The following is an 18494-nucleotide window of genomic DNA, read 5'->3' as shown; positions in this document are numbered from 1 at the left end:
CCCATTATTTTTTACCTGTGAAGCCCATTGTGTTCCATTCCATGTCTGAAAGGTGCTGTATAAATATAGTTTGATTTGATGTGATTTTAGGTAATGTTCCCTGTGAAGCCCATTGTGTTGCATTCCATGTCTGACAGGTGCTGTATAAATATAGTTTGATTTGATGTGATTTTAGGTCATGTGACCGGGACCATGTATTTCCTCACTGGGAAGAGGTTCTCTAACTGCGTTAGATTCTTTCCTCACTGGGACCAACTGTGTGGTTTACCCCCTGTGTGTGTAATTGGACAATGTATTTCCTCACTGGGAAGAGGTTCTCCAACTGCGTTAGATTCCTTCCTCACTGGGACCAACTGTGTGGTTTACCCCCTGTGTGTGTAATTGGACAATGTATTTCCTCACTGGGAAGAGGTTCTCTAACTGCGTTAGATTCTTTCCTCACTGGGAAGAGGTTCTCTAACTGCGTTAGATTCTTTCCTCACTGGGAAGAGGTTCTCTAACTGCGTTAGATTCTTTCCTCACTGGGAAGAGGTTCTCTAACTGCGTTAGATTCTTTCCTCACTGGGACCAACTGTGTGGTTTTTCCCCTGTGTGTGTAATTGTGTGTTTTCTTCCCCTGCGTGTTTCCTTTTATGTAATTTTAGGTCATGTGATCGTGAATATCTCTTTCCACACAGGGCGCAGTGGTAAAGCTTCTCCCCTGTGTGTGTCCTCTCATGCTCCTTCATGTTATCTAACGACCTAAAGAATTTTCCACAATGGGAACAGGGGTAAGGCTTCTCCCCAGAGTGTATTTTCTTATGTTTGTTCAGGTTCCCTAAATACAAAAAACACTTTCCACACTGGGAGCAACTATGTGGTTTTTCCCCTGTGTGTGTCAGCTCATGCGATTTTAGGTCATGTGATCGTAAGAAACTATTTCCACATTGAGAGCAATGGTAAGATTTCTCCCTTGTGTGTGTCCTCTGGTGCTTTTTTAGGTCAGATGATGTTGAAAATGTCTTTCCACAATTGGAGCAGTGGTAAGGCTTTTCTCCTGTATGTGTCCTCTCGTGTGTTTTAAGGTATAGTGACCTTGAAAATCTCTCTCCACACTGGGAGCAGTGGTAAGGCTTTTCTCCTGTATGTTTCCTCTCATGCTCTTTTAGGTTCCCTAACTTGGTAAAATCCTTTCCACACAGGGCGCAATGGTAAGGTTTTTCCCCTGTGTGTGTCCTTTCATGCGCTTTCAGGTTATCGGAAGACCTAAAATTCTTTCCACAATGGGAACAGGGGTAAGGCTTCTCTCCAGAGTGTACTCTCTTATGTTTGTTCAGGTTCCCTATATGGGAAAAACTCTTTCCACACTGGGAGCATTCGTAAGGCTTTTCTCCTGTGTGTTTCCTCTCATGCTCTTTTAGGTTCCTTAACTTGGTAAAATCCTTTCCACAAAGGGAGCAATGGTATGGTTTTTCCCCTGTGTGTGTCCTCTCATGCGCTTTCAGGTTATCTGAAGACCTAAAATTCTTTCCACAATGGGAACAGGGGTAAGGCTTCTCTCCAGAGTGTATTCGCTTATGTTTGTTCAGGTTCCCTAAATGGGAAAAAAGCTTTCCACACTGGGAACAATTGTGTGGTTTTTCCCCAGTGTGTGTCCTCTCATGTGATTTTAGGTCATGTGCTCGTGAGAATCTATTTCCACACTGGGAGCATTGGAAGGGCTTTTCTCCAGTGTGTTTCCTTTCATGTTCTTTCAGCTTCCATAACCACTTAAAACTCAAATTACACTGGGAGCAGTGGTGTTGTCTCGCTGGGGTCTCTGGGTCTGGTTCCCCTGAAGGACTCTTCTCTGGGTCTGGTTCCCCTGAAGGACTCTTCTCTGGGTCTGGTTCCCCTGAAGGACTCTTCTCTGGGTCTGGTTCCCCTGAAGGACTCTTTCTGCTGTCAGATGGAGAGACTGGTCTCTCTCCTGCCAAAGACAAAAGGAGTATTTAGTTAAACAGAGTATTTAGTTAAACAGACAGACCTGACTGAAACCTCCATTATAAAACTGTTTTCCTATGAGGTTTAATCCAGACTAGAGCCCTCATTATGAAACACAACATTTGGATCCTGAATGCCGATTGGTTGATAGCTATTAGTTATTCACGTTAATCCCGAGCAATGGCTGTTAACAGTTCCATTTTGAATTATTTCTACACATCCACTGTCCCACAGCCCAGCCAGACAATTCATCAACTAATCTCCACTGTCCCACAGCCCTCCCAGGCAATTCATAAACTATTATCCACTAGAAAGACTCATTGAGACATTATTACCCCATGCTTACAGCCTAGCATTTGGTTTGCCAAATAGCAAGATTCTTTACCAATCCCCTCTTTTGCCTCTCCAACCGTTACACATTTTGTTTGCAAAATAAAATATATGTATAGAACAAATTTCATATTTGTTAAACAGCAATGTAACATGTTTATATAGAATGGGGCTAGAATGGTACATAAGGGGTTAAGATGGGGCTAGAATGGTACATAACTGACTCGTTATTAAACAGCAATGTACGGAACATGTTTATATATTTAGGTGTAATCTCTTAAAATTACTATAACGACACCTACTGGGACCGGTCTAATTGTTGGTTTGCTACTAGAATGGTACATAAGGGGTTAAGATGGGGCTAGAATGGTACACAAGGGGCTAAGATGGGGCTAGAGTGGTACATAAGGGGCTAGGGTGGTTAAGTTCAGATGGGGCTAGAATGGTACATAAGGGGTGAAGATGGGGATAGAATGGTACATACAGGTTGAAGATGGGGCTAGAATGGTACATAAGGGGTGAAGATGGGGCTAGAATGGTACATAACAGGTTAAGATGGGGCTAGAATGGTACATACAGGTTAAGATGGGGCTAGAATGGTACATAACAGGTTAAGATGGGGCTAGAATGGTACATAACAGGTTAAGATAGGGCTAGAATGGTACATAACAGGTTAAGATGGGGCTAGAATGGTACATAACAGGTTAAGATGGGGCTAGAATGGTACATAACAGGTTAAGATGGGGCTAGAATGGTACATACAGGGTGAAGATGGGGCTAGAATGGTACATAACAGGTTAAGATGGGGCTAGAATGGTACATAACAGGTTAAGATGGGGGTTAAGATGGGGCTAGAATGGTACATACATGGGGCTAGAATGGTTAAGATGGGGCTAGAATGGTACATGGGACGGTGTTTACCATCATTACCAACTGGGGGTCTGTGTTTACCATCATCATTATCATTACCAACTGGGACTGTGGTCTGTGTTTACCATCATTACCAACTGGGACCGGTCTGTGTTTACCATCATTACCAACTGGGACCGGTCTGTCTGTTTACCATCATTACCAACTGGGACCGGTCTGTGTTTACCATCATTATCCAACTGGGACCGGTCTGTGTTTACCATCATTATCATTACCAACTGGGACCGGTCTGTGTTTACCATCATTACCAACTGGGACCGGTCTGTGTTTACCATCATTACCAACTGGGACCGGTCTGTGTTTACCATCATTACCAACTGGGACCGGTCTGTGTTTACCATCATTACCAACTGGGACCGGTCTGTGTTTACCATCATTACCAACTGGGACCGGTCTGTGTTTACCATCATTACCAACTGGGACCGGTCTGTGTTTACCATCATTACCAACTGGGACCGGTCTGTGTTTACCATCATTACCAACTGGGACCGGTCTGTGTTTACCATCATTACCAACTGGGACCGGTCTGTGTTTACCATCATTACCAACTGGGACCGGTCTGTGTTTACCATCATTATCATTACCAACTGGGACCGGTCTGTGTTTACCATCATTACCAACTGGGACCGGTCTGTGTTTACCATCATTACCAACTGGGACCGGTCTGTGTTTACCATCATTACCAACTGGGACCGGTCTGTGTTTACCATCATTACCAACTGGGATCTGTGTTTACCATCATTACCAACTGGGACGGTCTGTGTTTACCATCATTCATCATTACCAACTGGGACCGGTCTGTGTTTACCATCATTACCAACTGGGACCGGTCTGTGTTTACCATCATTACCAACTCATTACCATCATTACCAACTGGGACCGGTCTGTGTTTACCATCATTACCAACTGGGACCGGTCTGTGTTTACCATCATTACCAACTGGGACCGGTCTGTGTTTACCATCATTACCAACTGGGACCGGTCTGTTTACCATCATTACCAACTGGGACTGGTCTGTGTTTATCATTACCACTCATCATTACCAACTGGGACCGGTCTGTGTTTACCATTTACCAACATCTGTGTTTACCATCATTACCAACTGGGACCGGTCTGTGTTTACCATCATTACCAACTGGGACCGGTCTGTGTTTACATCATCAACTGGGACCGGTCTGTGTTTACCATCATTACCAACTGGGACCGGTCTGTGTTTACCATCATTACCAAACTGGGACCGGTCTGTGTTTACCATCATTACCAACTGGGACCGGTCTGTGTTTACCATCATTACTGGTCTGTTACCATCATTATCCAACTGGGACCGGTCTGTGTTTACCATCATTTACGGTCATCATTACCAACTGGGACCGGTCTGTGTTTACCATCATTACCAACTGGGACCGGTCTGTGTTTACCATCATTACCAACTGGGACTGGTCTGTGTTTACCATCATTACCAACTGGGACCGGTCTGTGTTTACCATCATTACCAACTGGGACCGGTCTGTGTTTACCATCATTATCAACTGGGACCGGTCTGTGTTTACCATCATTACCAACTGGGACCGGTCTGTGTTTACCATCATTACCAACTGGGACCGGTCTGTGTTTACCATCTGTGTTTACCATCATTACCAACTGGGACCGGTCTGTGTTTACCATCATTATCACCGGTCTGTGTTTACCATCATTATCAACTGGGACCGGTCTGTGTTTACCATCATTACCAACTGGGACCGGTCTGTGTTTACCATCATTACCAACTGGGACTGGTCTGTGTTTACCATCATTACCAACTGGGACTGGTCTGTGTTTACCATCATTACCAACTGGGACCGGTCTGTGTTTACCATCATTATTCACTGGGACGGTCTGGGACCGGTCTGTGTTTACATCATCATTACCAACTGGGACCGGTCTGTGTTTACCATCATTACCAACTGGGACCGGTCTGTGTTTACCATCATCACCGGTCTGTGTTTACCATCATTACCAACTGGGACGGTCTGTGTTTACCATCATTACCAACTGGGACCGGTCTGTGTTTACCATCATTACCAACTGGGACGGTCTGTGTTTACCATCATTATCAACTGGGACCGGTCTGTGTTTACAACATCATTATCCAACTGGGACGGTCTGTGTTTACCATCATTACCAACTGGGACCGGTCTGTGTTTACCATCATTATCACGGTCTGTGTTTATCCAACTGGGACGGTCTGTGTTTACCATCATTATCAACTGGGACCGGTCTGTGTTTACCATCATTACCAACTGGGACCGGTCTGTGTTTACCATCATTACCAACTGGGACCGGTCTGTGTTTACCATCATTACCAACTGGGACTGGTCTGTGTTTACCATCATTATCAACTGGGACCGGTCTGTGTTTACCATCATTTACCAACTGGGACCGGTCTGTGTTTACCATCATTACCAACTGGGACGGTCTGTGTTTACCATCATTACCAACTGGGACCGGTGTTTACCATCATTACCAACTGGGACGGTCTGTGTTTACCATCATTATCAACTGGGACCGGTCTGTGTTTACCATCATTATCATCATTACCAACTGGGACCGGTCTGTGTTTACCATCATTACCAACTGGGACCGGTCTGTGTTTACCATCATTACCAACTGGGACCGGTCTGTGTTTACCATCATTACCAACTGGGACCGGTCTGTGTTTATCATTATCATACCAACTGGGACCGGTCTGTGTTTACCATCATTACCAACTGGGACCGGTCTGTGTTTACCATCATTACCAACTGGGACCGGTCTGTGTTTACCATCATTACCAACTGGGACCGGTCTGTGTTTACCATCATTACTGGTCTGTGTTTACCATCATTACCAACTGGGACCGGTCTGTGTTTACCATCATTATCAACTGGGACCGGTCTGTGTTTACCATCATTACCAACTGGGACCGGTCTGTGTTTACCATCATTATCATTACCAACTGGGACCGGTCTGTGTTTACCATCATTATCATTACCAACTGGGACCGGTCTGTGTTTACCATCATTACCAACTGGGACCGGTCTGTGTTTACCATCATTATCATTACCAACTGGGTCTGTGTTTACCATCATTATCAACTGGGACCGGTCTGTGTTTACCATCATTACCAACTGGGACCGGTCTGTGTTTACCATCATTACCAACTGGGACCGGTCTGTGTTTACCATCATTACCAACTGGGACCGGTCTGTGTTTACCATCATTACCAACTGGGACCGGTCTGTGTTTACCATCATTACCAACTGGGACCGGTCTGTGTTTACCATCATTACCAACTGGGACCGGTCTGTGTTTACCATCATTACCAACTGGGACCGGTCTGTGTTTACCATCATTATCATTACCAACTGGGACTGGTCTGTGTTTACCATCATTACCAACTGGGACCGGTCTGTGTTTACCATCATTACCAACTGGGACCGGTCTGTGTTTACCATCATTATCATTACCAACTGGGACCGGTCTGTGTTTACCATCATTACCAACTGGGACCGGTCTGTGTTTACCATCATTACCAACTGGGACCGGTCTGTGTTTACCATCATTATCAACTGGGACCGGTCTGTGTTTACCATCATTACCGGTCTGTGTTTACCATCATTACCAACTGGGACCGGTCTGTGTTTACCATCATTACCAACTGGGACCGGTCTGTGTTTACCATCATTACCAACTGGGACCGGTCTGTGTTTACCATCATTACCAACTGGGACCGGTCTGTGTTTACCATCATTACCAACTGGGACCGGTCTGTGTTTACCATCATTATCAACTGGGACCGGTCTGTGTTTACCATCATTACCAACTGGGACCGGTCTGTGTTTACCGTCATTATCAACTGGGACCGGTCTGTGTTTACCATCATTACCAACTGGGACCGGTCTGTGTTTACCATCATTACATCAACTGGGACCGGTCTGTGTTTACCATCATTACCAACTGGGACCGGTCTGTGTTTACCATCATTACCAACTGGGACCGGTCTGTGTTTACCATCATTACCAACTGGGACCGGTCTGTGTTTACCATCATTATCATTACCAACTGGGACCGGTCTGTGTTTACCATCATTATCATTACCAACTGGGACCGGTCTGTTTTACTGGGACCGGTCTGTGTTTATCATTACCAACTGGGACCGGTCTGTGTTTACCATCATTACCAACTGGGACCGGTCTGTGTTTACCATCATTACCAACTGGGACTGGTCTGTGTTTACCATCATTACCAACTGGGACCGGTCTGTGTTTACCATCATTACCAACTGGGACCGGTCTGTGTTTACCATCATTACCAACTGGGACCGGTCTGTGTTTACCATCATTACCAACTGGGACCGGTCTGTGTTTACCATCATTACCAACTGGGACCGGTCTGTGTTTACCATCATTACCAACTGGGACGGTCTGTGTTTACCATCATTATCATTACCAACTGGGACCGGTCTGTGTTTACCATCATTACCAACTGGGACCGGTCTGTGTTTACCATCATTACCAACTGGGACCGGTCTGTGTTTACCATCATTACCAACTCGGTCTGTGTTTACCAACTGGGACCGGTCTGTGTTTACCATCATTACCAACTGGGACCGGTCTGTGTTTACCATCATTACCAACTGGGACCGGTCTGTGTTTACCATTTACCATCACCGGTCTGTGTTTACCATCATTACCAACTGGGACAACTGGGGTCTGTGTTTACCATCATTACCAACTGGGACCGGTCTGTGTTTACATCATCATTATGTTTATCCAACTGGGACCGGTCTGTGTTTACATCATCATTACCAACTGGGACCGGTCTGTGTTTACCATCATTACCAACTGGGACCGGTCTGTGTTTACCATCATTACCACTGGGACAACGGTCTGTGACCATCATTACCAACTGGGACCGGTCTGTGTTTACCATCATTACCAACTGGGACCGGTCTGTGTTTACCATCATTACCAACTGGGACCGGTCTGTGTTTACCATCATTATCATTACCAACTGGGACCGGTCTGTGTTTACCATCATTATCAACTGGGACCGGTCTGTGTTTACCATCATTACCAACTGGGACCGGTCTGTGTTTACCATCATTACCAACTGGGACCGGTCTGTGTTTACCATCATTACCAACTGGGACGGTTTACCATCATTACCAACTGGGACCGGTCTGTGTTTACCATCATTACCAACTGGTCTAAAGGAAGGGGGGAGTCCTGGTGAAGGTCTAAAGGAAGGGGGAGTCCTGGTGAAGGTCTAAACGTCCTGGTCTAAAGGAAGGGGGAGTCCTGGTGAAGGTCTAAACGTCCTGGTCTAAAGGAAGGGGGAGTCCTGGTGAAGGTCTAAACGTCCTGGTCTAAAGGAAGGGGGAGTCCTGGTGAAGGTCTAAAGGAGGGGAGTCCTGGTGAAGGTCTAAACGTCCTGGTCTAAAGGAAGGGGGAGTCCTGGTGAAGGTCTAAACGTCCTGGTCTAAAGGAAGGGGGAGTCCTGGTTTAAACGTCCTGGTCTAAAGGAAGGGGGAGTCCTGGTGAAGGTCTAAACGTCCTGGTCTAAAGGAAGGGGGAGTCCTGGTGAAGGTCTAAACGTCCTGGTCTAAAGGAAGGGGGAGTCCTGGTGAAGGTCTAAACGTCCTGGTCTAAAGGAAGGGGGAGTCCTGGTGAACGTCCTGGTCTAAAAAGGGGGAGTCCTGTGAAGGTCTAAAGGAAGGGGAGTCCTGGTGAAGGTCTAAACGTCCTGGTCTAAAGGAAGGGGGAGTCCTGGTGAAGGTCTAAACGTCCTGGTCTAAAGGAAGGGGGAGTCCTGGTGAAGGTCTAAACGTCCTGGTCTAAAGGAAGGGGGAGTCCTGGTGAAGGTCTAAACGTCCTGGTCTAAAGGAAGGGGGAGTCCTGGTCTAAACCTGGTCTAAAGGAAGGGGGAGTCCTGGTGAAGGTCTAAACGTCCTGGTCTAAAGGAAGGGGGAGTCCTGGTGAAGGTCTAAACGTCCTGGTCTAAAGGAAGGGGGAGTCCTGGTGAAGGTCTAAACGTCCTGGTCTAAAGGAAGGGGGAGTCCTGGTGAAGGTCTAAAGGAAGGGGGAGTCCTGGTGAAGGTCTAAAGGAAGGGGGAGTCCTGGTGAAGGTCTAAAGGAAGGGGGAGTCCTGGTGAAGGTCTAAACGTCCTGGTCTAAAGGAAGGGGGAGTCCTGGTGAAGGTCTAAACGTCCTGGTCTAAAGGAAGGGGGAGTCCTGGTGAGGTCTAAACGTCCTGGTCTAAAGGAAGGGGGAGTCCTGGTGAACGTCCTGGTCTAAAGGAAGGGGGAGTCCTGGTGAAGGTCTAAAGGAAGGGGGAGTCCTGGTGAAGGTCTAAACGTCCTGGTCTAAAGGAAGGGGAGTCCTGGTGAAGGTCTAAACGTCCTGGTCTAAAGGAAGGGGGAGTCCTGGTGAAGGTCTAAACGTCCTGGTCTAAAGGAAGGGGGCTAATTAGAATATTGGGACGTTGTTTGAATCCACTACAGCAACAACGTTGACATTATGAAACGTGATCTCTGCCTTAGGGAATGGACCTGACCACTACAGCAACAACGTTGACATTATGAAACGTGATCTCTGCCTTAGGGAATGGACCTGACCACTACAGCAACAACGTTGACATTATGAAACGTGATCTCTGCCTTAGGGAATGGACCTGACCACTACAGCAACAACGTTGACATTATGAAACGTGATCTCTGCCTTAGGGAATGGACCTGACCACTACAGCAACAACGTTGACATTATGAAACGTGATCTCTGCCTTAGGGAATGGACCTGACCACTACAGCAACAACGTTGACATTATGAAACGTGATCTCTGCCTTAGGGAATGGACCTGACCTAGACGTTGACATTATGAAACGTGATTCTCTGCCCTGCCTTAGGGGTCGGATTATGACGTTGACATTAACTGATCTCTGCCAGACCACTACAACAACGTTGACATTATGAAATGTGATCTCTGCCTTAGGGAATGGACCTGACCACTACAGCAACAACGTTGACATTATGAAACGTGATCTCTGCCTTAGGGAATGGACCTGACCACTACAGCAACAACGTTGACATTATGAAACGTGATCTCTGCCTTAGGGAATGGACCTGACCACTACAGCAACAACGTTGACATTATGAAACGTGATCTCTGCCTTAGGGAATGGACCTGACCACTACAGCAACAACGTTGACATTATGAAACGTGATCTCTGCCTTAGGGAATGGACCTGACCACTACAGCTACAACGTTGACATTATGAAACGTGATCTCTGCCTTAGGGAATGGATGTGACCGGATGAGACAAACTTTTCTTAACCAGCCTGGTGAAATCAAGCATCTTGCAGGATTGTGAATATTTTATTATATTATACGAAGAATATCAATAGAAAAACAGTCTAAAACAATACATCTAGTTTGTTTAGTTTCATTCCAGCTGCAGAGGTTGATGTGACTATTAGCTTTAGTTGGCTCGCTAGCAAAGGAGAAGAATGTTCGACAGCCTGCAGAGCAACCATTTCTGTTTAGAATGAACAACCAGTGTGATTGGCTAGACACTATAGAATGAACAACCAGTATGATTGGCTATAAACTATAGAATGAACAACCAGTGTGATTGGCCAGAAACAATATAGAATGAACAAACAGTGTGATTGGCCAGAAACAATATAGAATGAACAAACAGTGTGATTGGTTGGAATGAACAATATAGAATGAACAACCAGTGTGATTGGCTATAAACTATAGAATGAACAACCAGTATGATTGGCTATAAACTATAGAATGAACAACCAGTGTGATTGGCTAGAAACTATAGAATGAACAACCAGTGTGATTGGCTAGAAACTATAGAATGAACAAACGGTGTGATTGGCTAGAAACAATATAGAATGAACAAACGGTGTGATTGGCTAGAAACTATAGAATGAACAAACAGTGTGATTGGCTATAAACTATAGAATGAACAACCAGTGTGATTGGCTATAAACTATAGAATGAACAACCAGTGTGATTGGCCAGAAACTATAGAATGAACAACCAGTGTGATTGGCTATAGAAACAACTATAGAATGAACAACCAGTGTTTTTGTCTCTTAACCTCAAAAATAGAACTAACGACCGGATTAGAGACATTTTGTTATCAGAAAGAACATTTTAGTAGATATTTCGGTTGTTGTTATTGAATAGAATATTGAATAGAATGTATTTGAATGGAAACAGAATATCCCTTTATTTGTCATGAGTGACTTCAAGCTTTTTATGATTTATATTGTCATATAGCAATAACCCACCTGGCAGGTCTAAGGCCATAATGATTTATATTGTCATATAGCAATAACCCCACCTGGCAGGTCTAAGGCCATAATGATTTATATTGTCATATAGCAATAACCCCACCTGGCAGGTCTAAGGCCATAATGATTTATATTGTCATATAGCAATAACCCACCTGGCAGGTCTAAGGCCATAATGATTTATATTGTCATATAGCAATAACCCACCTGGCAGGTCTAAGGCCATAATGATTTATATTGTCATATAGCAATAACCCCACCTGGCAGGTCTAAGGCCATAATGATTTATATTGTCATATAGCAATAACCCACCTGGCAGGTCTAAGTCCATAATGATTTATATTGTCATATAGCAATAACCCACCTGGCAGGTCTAAGGCCATAATGATTTATATTGTCATATAGCAATAACCCCACCTGGCAGGTCTAAGGCCATAATGATTTATATTGTCATATAGCAATAACCCCACCTGGCAGGTCTAAGGCCATAATGATTTATATTGTCATATAGCAATAACCCACCTGGCAGGTCTAAGGCCATAATGATTTATATTGTCATATAGCAATAACCCCCACCTGGCAGGTCTAAGGCCATAATGATTTATATTGTCATATAGCAATAACCCACCTGGCAGGTCTAAGGCCATAATGATTTATATTGTCATATAGCAATAACCCACCTGGCAGGTCTAAGGCCATAATGATTTATATTGTCATATAGCAATAACCCACCTGGCAGGTCTAAGGCCATAATGATTTATATTGTCATATAGCAATAACCCCACCTGGCAGGTCTAAGGCCATAATGATATATATTGTCATATAGCAATAACCCCACCTGGCAGGTCTAAGGCCATAATGATTTATATTGTCATATAGCAATAACCCCACCTGGCAGGTCTAAGGCCATAATGATTTATATTGTCATATAGCAATAACCCACCTGGCAGGTCTAAGGCCATAATGATTTATATTGTCATATAGCAATAACCCACCTGGCAGGTCTAAGGCCATAATGATTTATATTGTCATATAGCAATAACCCACCTGGCAGGTCTAAGGCCATAATGATTTATATTGTCATATAGCAATAACCCACCTGGCAGGTCTAAGGCCATAATGATTTATATTGTCATATAGCAATAACCCACCTGGCAGGTCTAAGGCCATAATGATTTATATTGTCATATAGCAATAACCCACCTGGCAGGTCTAAGGCCATAATGATTTATATTGTCATATAGCAATAACCCACCTGGCAGGTCTAAGGCCATAATGATTTATATTGTCATATAGCAATAACCCACCTGGCAGGTCTAAGGCCATAATGATATATATTGTCATATAGCAATAACCCACCTGGCAGGTCTAAGGCCATAATGATTTATATTGTCATATAGCAATAACCCACCTGGCAGGTCTAAGGCCATAATGATTTATATTGTCATATAGCAATAACCCACCTGGCAGGTCTAAGGCCATAATGATTTATATTGTCATATAGCAATAACCCACCTGGCAGGTCTAAGGCCATAATGATTTATATTGTCATATAGCAATAACCCACCTGGCAGGTCTAAGGCCATAATGATTTATATTGTCATATAGCAATAACCCACCTGGCAGGTCTAAGGCCATAATGATTTATATTGTCATATAGCAATAACCCACCTGGCAGGTCTAAGGCCATAATGATTTATATTGTCATATAGCAATAACCCACCTGGCAGGTCTAAGGCCATAATGATTTATATTGTCATATAGCAATAACCCACCTGGCAGGTCTAAGGCCATAATGATTTATATTGTCATATAGCAATAACCCACCTGGCAGGTCTAAGGCCATAATGATTTATATTGTCATATAGCAATAGCAATAACCCACCTGGCAGGTCTAAGGCCATAATGATTTATATTGTCATATAGCAATAACCCACCTGGCAGGTCTAAGGCCATAATGATATATATTGTCATATAGCAATAACCCACCTGGCAGGTCTAAGGCCATAATGATTTATATTGTCATATAGCAATAACCCACCTGGCAGGTCTAAGGCCATAATGATATATATTGTCATATAGCAATAACCCACCTGGCAGGTCTAAGGCCATAATGATTTATATTGTCATATAGCAATAACCCACCTGGCAGGTCTAAGGCCATAATGATTTATATTGTCATATAGCAATAACCCCACCTGGCAGGTCTAAGGCCATAATGATTTATATTGTCATATAGCAATAACCCACCTGGCAGGTCTAAGGCCATAATGATTTATATTGTCATATAGCAATAACCCCACCTGGCAGGTCTAAGGCCATAATGATTTATATTGTCATATAGCAATAACCCCCACCTGGCAGGTCTAAGGCCATAATGATTTATATTGTCATATAGCAATAACCCACCTGGCAGGTCTAAGGCCATAATGATTTATATTGTCATATAGCAATAACCCACCTGGCAGGTCTAAGGTCATAATGATTTATATTGTCATATAGCAATAACCCCACCTGGCAGGTCTAAGGCCATAATGATTTATATTGTCATATAGCAATAACCCACCTGGCAGGTCTAAGGCCATAATGATATATATTGTCATATAGCAATAACCCACCTGGCAGGTCTAAGGCCATAATGATATATATTGTCATATAGCAATAACCCACCTGGCAGGTCTAAGGCCATAATGATTTATATTGTCATATAGCAATAACCCACCTGGCAGGTCTAAGGCCATAATGATTTATATTGTCATATAGCAATAACCCCACCTGGCAGGTCTAAGGCCATAATGATTTATATTGTCATATAGCAATAACCCACCTGGCAGGTCTAAGGCCATAATGATATATATTGTCATATAGCAATAACCCACCTGGCAGGTCTAAGGCCATAATGATTTATATTGTCATATAGCAATAACCCCACCTGGCAGGTCTAAGGCCATAATGATTTATATTGTCATATAGCAATAACCCACCTGGCAGGTCTAAGGCCATAATGATATATATTGTCATATAGCAATAACCCCACCTGGCAGGTCTAAGGCCATAATGATTTATATTGTCATATAGCAATAACCCACCTGGCAGGTCTAAGGCCATAATGATTTATATTGTCATATAGCAATAACCCCACCTGGCAGGTCTAAGGCCATAATGATTTATATTGTCATATAGCAATAACTATCACCTGGCAGGTCTAAGGCCATAATGATTTATATTGTCATATAGCAATAACCCCACCTGGCAGGTCTAAGGCCATAATGATTTATATTGTCATATAGCAATAACCCCCACCTGGCAGGTCTAAGGCCATAATGATTTATATTGTCATATAGCAATAACCCCCACCTGGCAGGTCTAAGGCCATAATGATTTATATTGTCATATAGCAATAACTATCACCTGGCAGGTCTAAGGCCATAATGATTTATATTGTCATGTCATATAGCAATAACCCCCACCTGGCAGGTCTAAGGCCATAATGATTTATATTGTCATGTCATATAGCAATAACCCCCACCTGGCAGGTCTAAGGCCATAATGATTTATATTGGCATATAGCAATAACTCCACCTGGCAGGTCTAAGGCCATAATGATTTATATTGTCATATAGCAATAACCCTACCTGGCAGGTCTAAGGCTATTATGATTTATATTGTCATATAGCAATAACCTCACCTGGCAGGTCTAAGTCCATAATGATTTATATTGTCATGTCATATAGCAGTAACCCCCACCTGGCAGGTCTAAGGCCATAATGATTTATATTGTCATATAGCAATAACCCCACCTGGCAGGTCTAAGGCCATAATGATTTATATTGTCATATAGCAGTAACCCCACCTGGCAGGTCTAAGGTCATAATGATTTATATTGTCATATAGCAATAACCCCACCTGGCAGGTCTAAGTCCATAATGATTTATATTGTCATATAGCAATAACCCCACCTGGCAGGTCTAAGTCCATAATGATTTATATTGTCATATAGCAATAACCCCCACCTGGCAGGTCTAAGTCCATAATGATTTATATTGTCATATAGCAATAACCCCCCACCTGGCAGGTCTAAGTCCATAATGATTTATATTGTCATGTCATATAGCAGTAACCCCCACCTGGCAGGTCTAAGGCCATAATGATTTATATTGTCATATAGCAATAACCCCACCTGGCAGGTCTAAGGCCATAATGATTTATATTGTCATGTCATATAGCAATAACCCACCTGGCAGGTCTAAGTCCATAATGATTTATATTGTCATATAGCAATAACCCCACCTGGCAGGTCTAAGTCCATAATGATTTATATTGTCATATAGCAATAACCCCCACCTGGCAGGTCTAAGTCCATAATGATTTATATTGTCATATAGCAATAACCCCACCTGGCAGGTCTAAGGCCAAAATTATTTATATTGTCATATAGCAATAACCCCACCTGGCAGGTCTAAGGCCATAATGATATATATTGTCATCTCATATAGCAATAACCCCACCTGGCAGGTCTAAGTCCATAATGATATATATTGTCATCTCATATAGCAATAACCCCACCTGGCAGGTCTAAGTACATAAAATGGACTGCTCTCAACAGCCTGTTACCAACCCAACAGATGAGTCATGGACAGCCTCTTTTCACATGTTACCAACCCAACAGATGAGTCATGGACAGCCTCTTTCCACATGTTACCAACCCAACAGATGAGTCATGGACAGCCTCTTTCCACATGTTACCAACCCAACAGATGAGTCATGGACAGCCTCTTTCCACATGTTACCAACCCAACAGATGAGTCATGGACAGCCTCTTTTCACATGTTACCAACCCAACAGATGGGACTTCCAGTGGAGGCTCCTCAGGGGTCAGTAGGGGACTAAAATAAGATGAGGTAGATTAGATGAGGTAGATTGAGACTCAGCCCAACATCGGCAGATGAGGTGAATTGAGACTCAGCCCAACATCGGCAGATGAGGTGGATTAGATGAGGTGGATTGAGACTCAGCCCAACATCGGCAGATGAGGTGGATTAGATGAGGTGGATTGAGACTCAGCCCAACATCGGCAGATGAGGTGGATTAGATGAGGTGGATTGAGACTCGGCCCATGTTGCGTGACGGATTCTGACGGGGATTCTTTATTATTATGTTACTTAGATTGATGGGTCAAAATACTATTAAGGATTTTAAATAACCTCTGTGGTAATTTCTTTTAAATACATTTCATCCATATCAAAATGATCCTTCATTGTTTTGATTCTGTCCTCTTCATCATTTGAAATCAGACATGAGATGATTTTCGCTCATCTCTTTCTGAGCAAAGCACTACAGAGAGATATTCACATGTTTACAAATGTTAACGTTTTGTTGGCCGTCCCAGTCTCCTTGTAGCTTTAACGATTCCTACAGTACAGAACTATTAAAGTGTAGACCTTCAGTAAATGCCCCTTTAAAACCACATATCGGTTCAACAACTGCAGGGTTTGTACCCCTGTGTTTAAGATATTACTCACTGTTGTTAATCAGATCTCCTGTCTCCTCTTCTTCTTCTTCTAATGTGACAGTAATCTCCTCCACTTCCTTCATTTCAAAAACGTCTTCCTCTTCTTTCACTGTGACAGTCATCTCCTCTTTCTCTTCCTCTTCTTTTACTGTAACATCCTCCTCTTCTTTTAATGTAACATCCTCTTCCTCTTTCACTCTGAACGCGTCTTCACCTGTCAATTTAACCTCTTTCTCTTCTTCCTTCACTGTAACAGCCTCAACCTCGGTTTCTTGTTTTACTGTGACATCCTCTTCTTCCTTCTCCTCTTTCACGACAATGTTCAGCCCCAGAGTTTCTTTCTCCGTCCAGCAGACCTCCTCTTTAGAAGTGGGGGAGTCGTTTAGTGAACTCATGGTTGGGATGTTAGCTAGATAGCTAGTTAGCATTAGTGACTAGACGAGCACTACTACTCATTTACTCAGCCAGTTAGCTAACAACAACGTAAATATTATATTAAATTGGGTAACTAACTAGTAGATACGACAAGTGTGTTTAAAACACCGTGGCTAATATACACCGAAAGCGTTTAAAGAGCTTGAATGTTTTCGCTTATGATGGCTAAAAGCTACGGAGGTGAATAACTCGACGTTGTTGTAGAAGCGTCCCGTCCATTAGATTATACGTCACACTGGCAGCATTGCCTGAAAAAAGGCACAATCGCCATCTGCTGGGTGGGAGGGTAACAGTCAAGGGAAATGTTTATTTTATTTTGAGACATAAAGTAGGGTTTCATTTATTTCATTACGTATATATATATAAGCAGTCCAAACTGGTCCTACACGGTGTAACAGTACTGAGTAGGTTCAAACTGCTCCTACACGGTGTACCAGTACTGAGTAGGTCCAAACTGCTCCTACACGGTGTAACAGTACTGAGTAGGTTCAAACTGCTCCTACACGGTGTAACAGTACTGAGTAGGTTCAAACTGCTCCTACACGGTGTACCAGTACTGAGTAGGTCCAAACTGCTCCTACACGGTGTAACAGTACTGAGTAGGTCCAAACTGCTCCTACACGGTGTAACAGTACTGAGTAGGTTCAAACTGCTCCTACACGGTGTAACAGTACTGAGTAGGTTCAAACTGCTCCTACACGGTGTAACAGTACTGAGTAGGTCCAAACTGCTCCTACACGGTGTAACAGTACTGAGTAGGTCCAAACTGCTCCTACACGGTGTAACAGTACTGAGTAGGCTCCTACACGGTGTAACAGTACTGAGTAGGTCCAAACTGCTCCTACACGGTGTAACAGTACTGAGTAGGTCCAAACTGCTCCTACACGGTGTAACAGTACTGAGGTCCAAACTGCTCCTACACGGTGTAACAGTACTGAGTAGGTCCAAACTGCTCCTACACGGTGTAACAGTACTGAGTAGGTCCAAACTGCTCCTAC

General features: G+C 43.5%; 1 protein-coding gene across 3 annotated transcripts; it reads right to left on the bottom strand.

Moving 5' to 3' along the window:
• On the bottom strand, window positions 1-17714 carry LOC124002709 (zinc finger protein 883-like). Of its 3 annotated transcripts, none has more exons than XM_046310394.1 (3): window positions 17072-17714; window positions 1904-1948; window positions 1-1873 (listed from the first exon to the last, which is right to left on the bottom strand). In XM_046310394.1, the coding sequence occupies exons 1-3, from the start codon at window positions 17487-17489 to the stop codon at window positions 546-548; spliced, it is 1791 nt and encodes a 596-aa protein (XP_046166350.1). In that variant the 5' UTR covers window positions 17490-17714; the 3' UTR covers window positions 1-545. The 3 variants fall into 3 exon arrangements, with proteins under 3 accessions (XP_046166350.1, XP_046166351.1, XP_046166349.1); XM_046310395.1 differs by having other exon boundaries at window positions 1-1813; XM_046310393.1 differs by having other exon boundaries at window positions 1-1948.
• Window positions 17715-18494: the final 780 nt, after the last annotated feature.

This window comes from Oncorhynchus gorbuscha, linkage group LG18, assembly GCF_021184085.1.
Source record: "Oncorhynchus gorbuscha isolate QuinsamMale2020 ecotype Even-year linkage group LG18, OgorEven_v1.0, whole genome shotgun sequence".
NCBI lineage: Eukaryota > Metazoa > Chordata > Actinopteri > Salmoniformes > Salmonidae > Oncorhynchus > Oncorhynchus gorbuscha.
Note: the sequence above shows the minus strand (reverse complement) of the source record. Positions and strands in the feature narration are given on the sequence as shown.